Genomic DNA, 14,437 nt, shown 5'->3' on the forward strand with positions numbered 1-14,437 from the left:
AGGTGACAATCACCAAGATCGTATTTATCTCCCATTTTGAACATGGAAAACACTTCACGCATCGTTAATTTCTACCCCTTTCGTCGGATTTCATTACGATATGCTTGGCAAGCTCAAAACTCGGTTTAATCGCGAAATCAGTAAAAGCAGTCCCAACCTACCGACATGTTTTCTGATATGTGCTGCGGCTGTGAATCTTAGTATGAGACTACCTCTCACAAAGAAATGTGTTGATAATCGTAAGTTGAAATTAACAAATTTCCCGTAGTTTTCCGTGGTATGTACTCTTATACACCACGATATTCGTCACCTCATGATCAAAATGTTGTGGACTCACGAGGCGCGTAGCTATGTGAGCCTCGGCATGTTCTTAGCATGTTCAAAAAATTTGGTAAAATCTCAGGCTGGACGTTCTCATAAACAGGTTCTGAAAAAAAAAAGTGTATACGCTTCGTAACGGGAGTGGGACAGAAAATTTCTATCCAAAAAAATTCCCAAGAAAGCCTTAAATAATATCATTTCTAATATATAATCTTGTTTTCACTCAAATAAAAATACCTGGTGCCCGATTTTTACCCCTGAAAAATACAACAAGCATCCCTATAGATCTACAATGGGACCCCTTCCCCCCTTACGGGACCAAATCTAATTTTAATTTTTTGCTTTCACATGGGTTACCATGCATAGTAGGTAGTATGTTGCGCGCACACCCTGCACATCCCCGGTGTACGCGCCTGGATACAAATAGTAAAAGCATTTATATTAGTAATAAATTGATGTGTTAAACGACATTTTTGGTCAAACTATATGCCAGGAGAAATAAATCGATAAGTAAGTAAAACCTCACAAAACGTACTGCGAGTGAAAATTGAAAAAATCTATATGTGCTTGGTAAAAGGAAGATCCATTGAGGATGTTGCAAAATAAATTAAGTTATCTAGTTGAATGCAGTCAAATACGTCTAATATGCAGGAAACTACAAATATACATATCGTTTTTATAGAATGCCGCAATTACAAAGTTTTGAACAGCAAGGACCGCGCTCAAGGCGAACCACGTGGTAACGTACTCAAGTGCGACCAGCGTGACATTCCCTCCAAGGGCTGGTACCGATTCTCGGGTGCCGCAGGCGACCGTATGCCCACTCATGTTGTACCCAAGAATCATTGCGGCACCCACGCACCAGGCTGGTTGAGAGGATCTAATCCAAGTGTGGCTGAGGGAATCGTCTCTCGTAAAGTCTGCTTCCACTGGACTTCAGGTGACTGTCAATGGAACCAGATGATACGCGTGAGAAATTGCGGACGATTCTACGTTTATGAGCTCGACAAGACACCGGTCTGCCATCTAAGGTTCTGTGGTAACGCTGGCGCTGCTCCTACTAGACCTCCCACCACACCACCAGTGGTCAACGGTAAGTGAGTCGCAGGTTTTATCTTCGAGGATTTGTATTGATCAGGGCGTTAACTTTCACTAAGCCAGTTCAGCCCGGCTTAACAGATATCTCGAAGATATTTTTTATTAACACATCAAATAGAGAACTCAGATCAAGCCCATATAACAAATCCATTTGGAGGCTTTCCAGTAAGGTGACATTCACCAAGATCGTATTTATCTCCCATTTTGAACATGGAAAACACTTCACGCATCGTTAATTTCTACCCCTTTCGTCGGATTTCATTACGATATGCTTGGCAAGCTCAAAACTCGGTTTAATCGCGAAATCAGTAAAAGCAGTCCCAACCTACCGACATGTTTTCTGATATGTGCTACGGCTGTGAATCTTAGTATGAGACTACCTCTCACAAAGAAATGTGTTGATAATCGAAAGTTAAAATTAACAAATTTCCCGTAGTTTTCCGTGGTATGTACTCTTATACACCACGATATTCGTCACCTCATGATCAAAATGTTGTGGACTCACGAGGCGCGTAGCTATGTGAGCCTCGGCATGTTCTTAGCATGTTCAAAAAATTTGGTAAAATCTCAGGCTGGACGTTCTCATAAACAGGTTCTGAAAAAAAAAAGTGTATACGCTTCGTAACGGGAGTGGGACAGAAAATTTCTATCCAAAAAAATTCCCAAGAAAGCCTTAAATAATATCATTTCTAATATATAATCTTGTTTTCACTCAAATAAAAATACCTGGTGCCCGATTTTTACCCGTGAAAAATACGACAAGCATCCCTATAGATCAACAATGGGACCCCTTCCCCCCTTACGGGACCAAATCTAATTTTAATTTTTTGCTTTCACATGGGTTACCATGCATAGTAGGTAGTATGTTGCGCGCACACCCTGCACATCCCCGGTGTACGCGCCTGGATACAAATAGTAAAAACATTTATGTTAGTAATAAATTGATGTGTTAAACGACATTTTTGGTCAAATTATATGCCAGGAGGAATAAATCGATAAGTAAGTAAAACCTCACAAAACGTACTGCGAGTGAAAATTGAAAAAATCTATATGTGCTTCGAAAAAGGAAGATCCATTGAGGATGTTGCTAAATAAATTAAGTTATCTAATTGAATGCAGTCAAATACGTCTAATATGCAGGAAACTACAAATATACATATCGTTTTTATAGAATGCCGCAATTACAAAGTTTTGAACAGCAAGGACCGCGCTCAAGGCGAACCACGTGGTAACGTACTCAAGTGCGACCAGCGTGACATTCCCTCCAAGGGCTGGTACCGATTCTCGGGTGCCGCAGGCGACCGTATGCCCACTCATGTTGTACCCAAGAATCATTGCGGCACCCACGCACCAGGCTGGTTGAGAGGATCTAATCCAAGTGTGGCTGAGGGAATCGTCTCTCGTAAAGTCTGCTTCCACTGGACTTCAGGTGACTGTCAATGGAACCAGATGATACGCGTGAGAAATTGCGGACGATTCTACGTTTATGAGCTCGACAAGACACCGGTCTGCCATCTAAGGTTCTGTGGTAACGCTGGCGCTGCTCCTACTAGACCTCCGACCACACCACCAGTGGTCAACGGTAAGTGAGTCGCAGGTTTTATCTTCGATGATTTGTATTGATCAGGGCGTTAACTTTCACTAAGCCAGTTAAGCCCGGCTTAACAGATATCTCGAAGATATTTTTTATTAACACATCAAATAGAGAACTCAGATCAAGCCCATATAACAAATCCATTTGGAGGCTTTCTAGTAAGGTGACATTCACCAAGATCGTATTTATCTCCCATTTTAAACATGGAAAACACTTCACGCATCGTTAATTTCTACCCCTTTCGTCGGATTTCATTACGATATGCTTGGCAAGCTCAAAACTCGGTTTAATCGCGAAATCAGTAAAAGCAGTCCCAACCTACCGACATGTTTTCTGATATGTGCTACGGCTGTGAATCTTAGTATGAGACTACCTCTCACAAAGAAATGTGTTGATAATCGAAAGTTAAAATTAACAAATTTCCCGTAGTTTTCCGTGGTATGTACTCTTATACACCACGATATTCGTCACCTCATGATCAAAATGTTGTGGACTCACGAGGCGCGTAGCTATGTGAGCCTCGGCATGTTCTTAGCATGTTAAAAAAACTTGGTAAAATTTCAGGCTGGACGTTCTCATAAACAGGTTCTGAAAAAAAAAAGTGTATACGCTTCGTAACGGGAGTGGGACAGAAAATTTATATCCAAAAGGATTCCAAAGAAAGCCTTAAATAATATCATTTCTAATATATAATCTTGTTTTCACTCAAATAAAAATACCTGGTGCCCGATTTTTACCCCTGAAAAATACAACAAGCATCCCTATAGATCTACAATGGGACCCCTTCCCCCCTTACGGGACCAAATCTAATTTTAATTTTTTGCTTTCACATGGGTTACCATGCATAGTAGGTAGTATGTTGCGCGCACACCCTGCACATCCCCGGTGCACGCGCCTGGATACAAATAGTAAAAGCATTTATATTAGTAATAAATTGATGTGTTAAACGACATTTTTGGTCAAACTATATGCCAGGAGAAATAAATCGATAAGTAAGTAAAACCTCACAAAACGTACTGCGAGTGAAAATTGAAAAAATCTATATGTGCTTGGTAAAAGGAAGATCCATTGAGGATGTTGCAAAATAAATTAAGTTATCTAGTTGAATGCAGTCAAATACGTCTAATATGCAGGAAACTACAAATATACATATCGTTTTTATAGAATGCCGCAATTACAAAGTTTTGAACAGCAAGGACCGCGCTCAAGGCGAACCAAGTGGTAACGTACTCAAGTGCGACAAGAATGACATTCCCTCCAAGGGCTGGTACCGATTCTCGGGTGCCGCAGGCGACCGTATGCCCACTCATGTTGTACCAGTGCATAGATGCGGCACCCACGCACCAGGCTATCTGAACGGATCTAATCCAAGTGTGGCTGAGGGAATCGTCTCTCGTAAAGTTTGCTTCAACTGGAGAAGTATCTGTCAATGGAGCCAGATGATACGCGTGAAAAACTGCGGACGATTCTATGTTTATGAGCTCGACAAGACACCGGTCTGCCATCTAAGGTTCTGTGGTAACGCTGGCGCTGCTCCTACTAGACCTCCGACCACACCACCAGTGGTCAACGGTAAGTGAGTCGCAGGTTTTATCTTCGAGGATTTGTATTGATCAGGGCGTTAACTTTCACTAAGCCAGTTAAGCCCGGCTTAACAGATATCTCGAAGATATTTTTTATTAACACATCAAATAGAGAACTCAGATCAAGCCCATATAACAAATCCATTTGGAGGCTTTCCAGTAAGGTGACAATCACCAAGATCGTATTTATCTCCCATTTTGAACATGGAAAACACTTCACGCATCGTTAATTTCTACCCCTTTCGTCGGATTTCATTACGATATGCTTGGCAAGCTCAAAACTCGGTTTAATCGCGAAATCAGTAAAAGCAGTCCCAACCTACCGACATGTTTTCTGATATGTGCTGCGGCTGTGAATCTTAGTATGAGACTACCTCTCACAAAGAAATGTGTTGATAATCGTAAGTTGAAATTAACAAATTTCCCGTAGTTTTCCGTGGTATGTACTCTTATACACCACGATATTCGTCACCTCATGATCAAAATGTTGTGGACTCACGAGGCGCGTAGCTTTGTGAGCCTCGGCATGTTCTTAGCATGTTCAAAAAACTTGGTAAAATCTCAGGCTGGACGTTCTCATAAACAGGTTCTGAAAAAAAAAAGTGTATACGCTTCGTAACGGGAGTGGGACAGAAAATTTCTATCCAAAAAAATTCCCAAGAAAGCCTTAAATAATATCATTTCTAATATATAATCTTTTTTTCACTCAAATAAAAATACCTGGTGCCCGATTTTTACCCCTGAAAAATACAACAAGCATCCCTATAGATCTACAATGGGACCCCTTCCCCCCTTACGGGACCAAATCTAATTTTAATTTTTTGCTTTCACATGGGTTACCATGCATAGTAGGTAGTATGTTGCGCGCACACCCTGCACATCCCCGGTGTACGCGCCTGGATACAAATAGTAAAAGCATTTATATTAGTAATAAATTGATGTGTTAAACGACATTTTTGGTCAAACTATATGCCAGGAGAAATAAATCGATAAGTAAGTAAAACCTCACAAAACGTACTGCGAGTGAAAATTGAAAAAATCTATATGTGCTTGGTAAAAGGAAGATCCATTGAGGATGTTGCAAAATAAATTAAGTTATCTAGTTGAATGCAGTCAAATACGTCTAATATGCAGGAAACTACAAATATACATATCGTTTTTATAGAATGCCGCAATTACAAAGTTTTGAACAGCAAGGACCGCGCTCAAGGCGAACCACGTGGTAACGTACTCAAGTGCGACAAGAATGACATTCCCTCCAAGGGCTGGTACCGATTCTCGGGTGCCGCAGGCGACCGTATGCCCACTCATGTTGTACCAGTGCATAGATGCGGCACCCACGCACCAGGCTATCTGAACGGATCTAATCCAAGTGTGGCTGAGGGAATCGTCTCTCGTAAAGTTTGCTTCAACTGGAGAAGTATCTGTCAATGGAGCCAGATGATACGCGTGAAAAACTGCGGACGATTCTATGTTTATGAGCTCGACAAGACACCAACTTGCTCGCTAAGGTTCTGTGGTAACGCTGGCGCTGCGCCTACTACACCACCTCCCACCACACCACCAGTGGTCAACGGTAAGTTAGTCGCATCAGGTTTTATCTTTGTGGGTTTTAATCATCAGGGGCGTTACTTCCCCTAAGCCAATAAAGCCCGGCTTAACAGATATCTCGAAGATTTCTTATTAACACATCAAATAAATAACTAGATCAGACCCATATAACAAATCCATTTGGAGGCTTTCCAGTTAGTTGAAAAGATTGTATTTATCTCCCATTTTAAACATGGAAAACACTTTACGTTTCGGTAATTTCTAGCCCTTTTGTTGGATTTTATTACGATGAGCTTGGTAAGTTTAAAACTTGGTTTAATCGCGCAATCAGTAAAAGCAGTCCCGACCTACCGACATGTTTTATGATATGTGCTACGGCTTTAAATCAAAAGAAACGTGTTGATAATCGACAGTTGAATATCAGATTGCCTGATGTGATTTTCTGTTGAAACACGATAAAAAAAGAACAAAAACTAAAACGATGATTAGCTACATATGAAGAAAAATGAGGAAATTAAGAAAGGTTATTCCAGGTTTTTTCTTCGTAAAAATCCTTGAAGACGTCTGATATGCAGGAAGCTAAAAATTGCCTTTTTTGTAGAATGCCGCAATTACAAAGTTTTGAACAGCAAGGACCGCGCTCAAGGCGAACCAAGTGGTAACGTACTCAAGTGCGACCAGCGTGACATTCCCTCCAAGGGCTGGTACCGATTCTCGGGTGCCGCAGGCGACCGTATGCCCACTCATGTTGTACCCAAGAATCATTGCGGCACCCACGCACCAGGCTGGTTGAGAGGATCTAATCCAAGTGTGGCTGAGGGAATCGTCTCTCGTAAAGTCTGCTTCCACTGGACTTCAGGTGACTGTCAATGGAGCCAGATGATACGCGTGAGAAATTGCGGACGATTCTACGTTTATGAGCTCGACAAGACACCGGCCTGCCATCTAAGGTTCTGTGGTAACGCTGGCGCTGCTCCTACTACACCTCCCACCACACCACCAGTGGTCAACGGTATGTGAGTCGCAGGTTTTATCTTCGAGGATTTGTATTGATCAGGGGCGTTTACTTTCACTAAGCCAGTTGAGCCCGGCTTAACAGATATCTCGAATATTTCTTATTAACACATCAAATAGAGATCTAGATCAGACCCATATAACAAATCCATTTGGAGGCTATCCAGTAATGTGACATTCGCCAAGATCGTATTTCTCCCATTTTGAACATGGAAAACACTTCACGTATCTTTAATTTCTAGCCCTAGCCTTGTGTCGTAGCCGTCTGGTTCCGATTCTCGGGTGCCGCAGGCGAGCGTATGCCCACTCATGTTGTAGAAATGCATAGATGCGGCACACACGCACCAGGCTATCTGAACGGATCTAATCCAAGTGCGGCTGAGGGAATCGTCTCTCGTCAAGTCTGCCTCTCCGCTTCTAGGCAGAGCTTAAGTCTATTAGTTTTTTTGATCGCTTATTCTGAACTGATGTGCAAATGATATATGTTGCTTAATGTTATTCACAGAATGCCGCCATTACCAAATCCTGGACTCACGTGACCGAGCACAGGGCCAACTTAATAATAACGTCTTGCGCTGTGACAGAAATGAGATCAAAGGAAAAGGCTGGTACCGCTTTACTGGAGCAGCAGGGAACGCCATGCCTACAAAATGTGTCCCAATTCGCCGTTGTGGAACCCACGCCCCTGGTTGGATGGTTGGAAGACAGCCTTCTCCTATAGAAGGCAGGGTCAGACGAACAGTGTGTTTCAACTGGGCCGGAAACTGCTGCAAATGGAGGCAGAATATCCTCGTCAGGAACTGTGGTCACTTTCTGGTCTATGAGCTTGACAAGACCCCTGTGTGCCACTTGAGGTTTTGTGGGAATGCCGGTGGACTTCCTCCTCCACCTACGACTGTCCGACCGCCTTTTACGCGCCCAAACAAGTGCCAGTAAGTATTACCCTACCGCAGGGCCCATACGCACGCGATATGTAACGTAAGTATCCTTGCTTAGCCACTCGATACAAGGCTTTGGCGCTGCAATAGTTATGGGTTTCGCTAAACTTAGAAGCATGTCGTTCCCATTGCTAGAGAAAACAGTGCTGTGAGTGTACCATGTTGGGAGGCTCTACGAAGTTGTTCGCCAGGATCTTCTGTTTAGTGGTCAGTTGAGCGAGGCTTAAGTTCGCACCGATTCCTTCCTCATCCACGATGAATTGGTAGAAATACATGGCGATGGCAAGAGCGAGACTCTGTATAAAAACCCGTTATTTATGTTAGTGATGGAACAGTTGGCCACGAAATATCAGATGTTTCAAGTTGAACTAAATGAGTCTTATTTTCTCTCTAGTGTCCTGAGATCCTTGTTGAGAGCTCTTCGACAAATTCTTAACATGGTTAGTAGTGACAATACCCAGAACATGTTAAATACTCATAGATGATTAGCCTGCGAAACATGCTCTTGAAAAGCGCCCCAGAAAAGCCGCACGTAGCGCTCGGCCAAAAACAGGGTGATTGGGGCGAGTAAGGAATTGTTTTTCACACAACTAAGCTGTTACAGCACAACCAGTTTTAACGGTTTAAAAACCGTGAACACTTAAAATATGTTCAGACACTGAGACTTGTTGAGACATGTTTCTAGTTGACTGTTTGAATATCTCGCGAGTGATTTGTCGGAACAAACATTCCATACGTATTTCCGGCGTTCACCGATTTCTTGGTCGCGCTGTAAGCAGTTAGTGTTAAAACACTTCTAAGAGCACCTGAATCATTCCAAAACGTGCAACGTGTAGATATTTATAGCACAGTAGTCCCACAGTAACTCACTCCTGTGGCATTTTTTTTACCCCTTTTATCTTAAGCCTAAAACTGCTGAGATAAAAATCCTAGAAAAAAAATCTTCTTTGTATTGATAGGTTCCATAAAATATCACTTTGGAGTGTTATCTTTTTAAGGTATCTCAAGCTCGAAGTTTCCTTTTTTTCGGTTCCAGATGGACAACGTCATACGTCAACGTAAAGGAGGTCCTCTTATGCACTACAAACGTAAGTACACGTGTTGCATGGAATTTGGGAGCGTAGCAAGGTGGTCTCCACACTAAGATTAAAAATTTATCTCATTTCCACTCATTTTTGCACAATTGCGGGAACTTAGAATTTCTCAATATTTTACTCGTTGTACATCTTTCTGTGTGATATGTAAAGTTCACGACATTTTGCGCGACTGACGTTCTTTCTCGGACTTGGGACATATTTTACTAGGTTGACAAAAAGGCGGCTGACAATACCCCTTTCAATCCTTTTTTTTGCACATTTCAGGAGAATTGGCCTCCCACATGACTAACATCGACAAGGTTGTTGATGAGCTCGATGACAGACGTGACGAAAAGGAGGTGCAGGACGCGCTGACCGAGTATGAGTTTCTGCAGGCTCGTGCAAAACAACTCATGGGGCAAATTATAGAGTAAGTTATAGAGTAATCAAATCTTTAGGCAAACAAAAGCACACATCAAAAATACTTTTACGATCGCAGCTAGCATCCGTTTAATAGACAACAGGGCTATTACAACTCAAGGAATTTTTATGATCCTACCTATGACGTCATTAACATTATCTAAGGAGATTAATATTTGCAGATTGCCCCGTTGTCCATTTATCATACCCCTAAAACTCATAGTATTTTTTGGGGCAGGTGAACGTAAAGGAAGACATGACCAGCCTGCATAACTTGGATGATGGACCGGATTGGATAATTTCTTCTCAAATTTTCGTTTTGTGATTGTTCTTTTGACTAATTGAATTACAAGACAAAATGGTTATACGTACCTTTTTTTGTTACAGTTAGCATATTGTATTGATAACCTTGGTAAATAAACTGTTGAGTATTTCATTTGTTTTGCTGGGTTACGGTTATTTAGATTAAAGCTTGCTTGAGCTTGTTTCTTATGGGGTTGCTGTTTGTCACAAGACAGCGCTGGTTGCAACCATGTTCCGTGTGCTTTGAGTTAATGAGGGCATATAGTGTCTTTGAGCTTATGAATGAAGGTAATGAATTTATCGATGAAGAACTGGTTGGTGTTAACATATAATGCACTGAACGGCTTGAACTAAGAATACCATGCATTAGGTCCGGAGGGGGCACTCAAAGAAGGCACTTTCTCGTCTTCTACCTTAAATCAGAATAGAGGCGCTAATACAAGAGGGGCCTATATTGGAAATTGGGCGCCTTAACAAACATTCACAGTAATACACTGGGAGAGAGGTCAAGACAGTCTTCTGTCTTTCAAGAGATATCAGGGGCGGTTCCAGGATTTCAAAATGGGGGGTGGTTAATGGCCGGGTAGACGGCATATAACTGATCAAGTGGTTCTTGGTAGGTCACTACCTAAACGTACGTATTCGCTATATTTCAGTAGAGTTTGTGATTTCTCATGGAAGACGGTCTCATAGAAAAGGCGCGAAACAAACATTTGAAACAGCTGTAGCCGATCAGAGCGCGCCATTCGCCTTTAATATATTCAGTTGCAATTCCATCTCCTCGCGCACTTCCCTGATAGATCTTACAATACTTCTTGCTGAATTGGATTTGTCGCGTCAGCAAAGTCAAGCAGGCGAAGGAAAATGGACAGTACCTTTCGTCCCTTAGACATTTCTTCAAACAAAGTGACTTTTCAATTTTTTACTCAAAAACGGGGTTGGATATCCACCCAATCCACCCCCTGTATCCGCCTCTGGATATTCCGAGATATGTGCCAGGTGTGAAGTATGGTTTAGATAAAGCTTTCCCGCCACACCTACTCCTTTAAGATACACATTTTGTATATTGTTATTTTTATTAGATGATCTTGAACTCCTTCATAGTCCATCGATTAGATAACAGTGATTGGAAGCTTAAGTGTGTTTTAAATTCATAATATATAGATTTAGGCACTTCCTAAAAGCGGAGCCAGCATAAACACCTTTTGTGTTGACTGATCAAAGGTATCATTGGGGGATCTAGGATCCTGCTCTCTACTGAGATTTATTTATTGTACCAACCAAATGGATCCAGGCCTTATTCAATAATTTAAATTATGCAGTACATCAAAGTTAACAAACACAATTCCTGGTGTGGATATGGCTGTCAAAGTTGTCAAGAGTCTAATGGTAAATTCTTATGTCCCATCATAGAAGTTCCATTATGAATATCTTTTTTTTAATCAAAACAATACTCCCACAAGCTTTGCCCTTGTGCAGAAAATGTCATGGATGTAACAGCATTCCAAAGATTCGAAATAATATATTTAGACTGTTTAGATGTCATACTGTGATTTTTATGTATTGATTTAGTGGCAATTCTCTCCTTCATTGGACCGAATATTCAGAAAAATGTCTGGAAATTAAAATCCAAAAATATATCTCCTTTTATGCATTACATATTGGTGCTCCCCACTTTACCATATAGCGGCCTTGTTGTTGGTGACCTACTCCCAAATGAATGCAATGAAGAAAAAACAGATTGAAAATGCTAACTTCTAATTTCAAACCAAACCCTTTCATTGATCTATGTTTGGGGTAGAGAGGAATCAAAGAATATCAATTGACTAAAAAATAATCGACGGGAGAGGAGATAAAAAGTGAATTGAATCAACTTGAAAGGTTTGGTGAAAAAAATATAACAGTAATGAAAATAATTTGATTGAGCATTTCCCCTTTTCCATTATCTTAACCCTTTCACCACCACAGGCCTCTAAAGAGGCCATGTCTTTGCTATCCAAGCTATGTGAACAGAATTCTATTATTGAAAAAGAACAAGGTTGTTGCTAGTGTTAAAAAGTTTAAGTATCTTGCCCTAAAAAACCCTTCCCCTTAACACGTTGACTTCTCACCCGGCCTGTACCGGCTTTGGGAAGTACCCAGAACACCAAAAATTCATAAATGCAAAATAAACACAACAAGATGAAGATACTCAGGCATCAGTCTAAGGGATAAATGGTCTTGCATATATGCATCCAACCAAGGTGTTGGCATCTACTCTTAAGCCAAATAATAGCACAGGTTCTTTGACAAATCTCAATTTGAACAAGGAGAGAAAAGCAGAATCACCCCTCTAAATAAAACGCTCAAAATACCACACAAGGGAGAGAGATCAGCAAACACAGCTCAAGACACAAATAGATACCTTTATTTTGATCCTCCAGGTACATTTCCATGGCCTCAAAACACAATGTCCACTCCTTGAAGGATTGTACAACCACGAAGATGTCTTTACGTATTGCAAAGCATTCTGGGAGATCCAGGGGAATATTCACGAGGGGAGGGGCAGTCAACACTCCTCTCCCCAAAGTCAGATGGTTTTTTATAAGTCTTTTCACCCCGAAGCCAAAGAAATCAATTCTAGGTTATACAGACCCAGAATAGCAGTGTAAACAATTTTGGAATCAATTTGGTTACAGAAAAGACAGCATTTAGGAGAGCTGTGGTGATTCATTAGAAAATTATTTTCTCATCCAGGCAAAGCCAAACAAGAAAAAATCATCATGAATCCACCTTTGCTTGCAAATATCCATAAGCAAAGCACTCAATTATGCCCCAAAAGACTTCATTATGTCCTGAGACACTCTCCTAATATGCTCATAGCTGTATTTTTGATGAAAATAAGCAACCATCAACTTGTGCTGGCTTCAGCACAACGACCAGGGATTAAATGTGGGGACTGCAAAGCACTGTTGGAAAGCTTGGATACCGCTGACTAGGTACAGCTGTGTTTGACTTTTACGGGCTGTATAAAGCTCAGAATAGGAGGGGAATTATTTTTTTTCAGTCTGTAAATTTTGTAAATTCAGCTCAAAAAAAGCCAGGAGTCAATGGGTTAATAAAAGTTCCATTAATGTACATTTGTAAAGCTACATTCTGATAAGCTTTGTTCTTGCGAAGAACAATGGATGAAACAGGATTTCAAAGATGGAATATAGTGTCAGACACAATTTTAGATAAGATGTAATGCTGAAGATTTTATGTACCATTTTAAGTGGTGATTTTCCATCCCCATGGGAATTAATATCTACAAATATACATCCAGTAATGCATTATATTTTGGTGTTTTGAGAAACCCTGGATCTAGCTATTCCAATGAAATAAATCTAAACATCTAAAATAAATGTAATGAAGAGACTTGGAAAGAAATCCTAAAAAGAAAATATAAGTGAAAGTTATAAATGAAAATTTCTAATTTAAAAATCAAATCTGTTCATTAATTTATTTTTGGTGTAGAGGGGAAATAGTAAAGAGCATCAATTGCATAAAAATGGTCAACAGGGAGAAGAAAAAGGAAGAAAATATAATAACAATAATGTGATAATTATATTCAGTACTTTTCTAAAATATCCCCTTTCCCATTATCTTTAGGTTGATAGAAAACTATTTTCTTTACAGATTTATTATTTAAAAAGCAAAAGTTTGTTTTTAGTTTTATATTATATAAGTATCTTGTTCTAAAATAAACCTATGAGTGTGTACTGCTGAATCACATAGTAATGAACTAGTCATTTGCACCCCCTCCCTTATGGTCCTGCAGAAGTCAGGGGTTAATGTGGGGTTTTAGACCACTTTTTAACCAGAATATTTCAAGAGGGGTTGTGGTATTGACTGTTTTTGACTCTTAACTTGGAAACAGGCTTTTATTAAAATTTAATCCCCCACCCTTCCCTGGGACCATGGGTGTGGGGGTATCAAATGACTAGTGAATAAGAACATCCTACTGTTCTCTTCAAGACATGATTTTTAATTCTCATGTCTTCCAGTCTTTAGCATTCATCTTGGCCCTCAGGTAGTTCCTGGTTCATAAAAGAGTGAAAACAATTATTTATTATTTCTTTCAAAACAATCTTTTTATCAAGCCATTTATAATCTAACTAATTCCCCACAACTATTTGAAAAAAAAAAAACACATGAGATGAAAAATGCAGACAATAACAACAATACATATTGAAAATAGGTTTTTTTTATCCTCGGTAAGGAAAATTTGTCTTGTAAGTTGAAAAAGCTGCTGTATCTTCTAAGGATATGTATCTTCTTAGGACTAAGAGCACAGGATATAAAGACAAGAACGGTCTTCTTTAGCAGTATTTGACAAATGCAACACGATATTGGTTAGCCTTTATGAAATATTTCAACACAATCAATCTGCCCTGAAGAAGTCTTATTAAAGACGAATTCCAGTTTTTGTTTTATCGTATTTTATTCAACAAAATCAAGAATATAGATAAAACGAAGAATGTCAAAACAAAACCTGTTATGCTCAAATAATTTGATTAC

At 40.2% G+C, this 14,437-nt stretch overlaps 1 protein-coding gene across 7 annotated transcripts in view; it reads left to right on the forward strand.

The window, feature by feature from the left end:
* LOC5514282 overlaps positions 1-14,437 on the forward strand; it is a 59,378-nt gene that overhangs the window by 22,463 nt on the left and 22,478 nt on the right. For 3 of the 7 annotated variants that reach the window (XM_048725106.1, XM_048725107.1, XM_048725110.1), the window contains 5 exons: positions 1,004-1,414; positions 2,591-3,001; positions 4,178-4,585; positions 5,762-6,172; positions 6,749-7,159. In XM_048725106.1, coding sequence (XP_048581063.1) covers positions 1,004-1,414; positions 2,591-3,001; positions 4,178-4,585; positions 5,762-6,172; positions 6,749-7,159 — 2,052 coding nt within the window. Of the gene's footprint in view, positions 1-1,003; positions 1,415-2,590; positions 3,002-4,177; positions 4,586-5,761; positions 6,173-6,748; positions 7,160-7,666; positions 8,094-8,493; positions 8,540-9,135; positions 9,188-9,460; positions 9,606-9,833; positions 10,032-14,437 lie in introns of those variants that run through there. The other 4 variants (XM_048725105.1, XM_048725108.1, XM_048725109.1 and 1 more) reach the window with 4 other exon arrangements.

This window comes from Nematostella vectensis, chromosome 3 (assembly GCF_932526225.1).
Source record: "Nematostella vectensis chromosome 3, jaNemVect1.1, whole genome shotgun sequence".
NCBI classification, from domain to species: Eukaryota; Metazoa; Cnidaria; class Anthozoa; order Actiniaria; family Edwardsiidae; genus Nematostella; species Nematostella vectensis.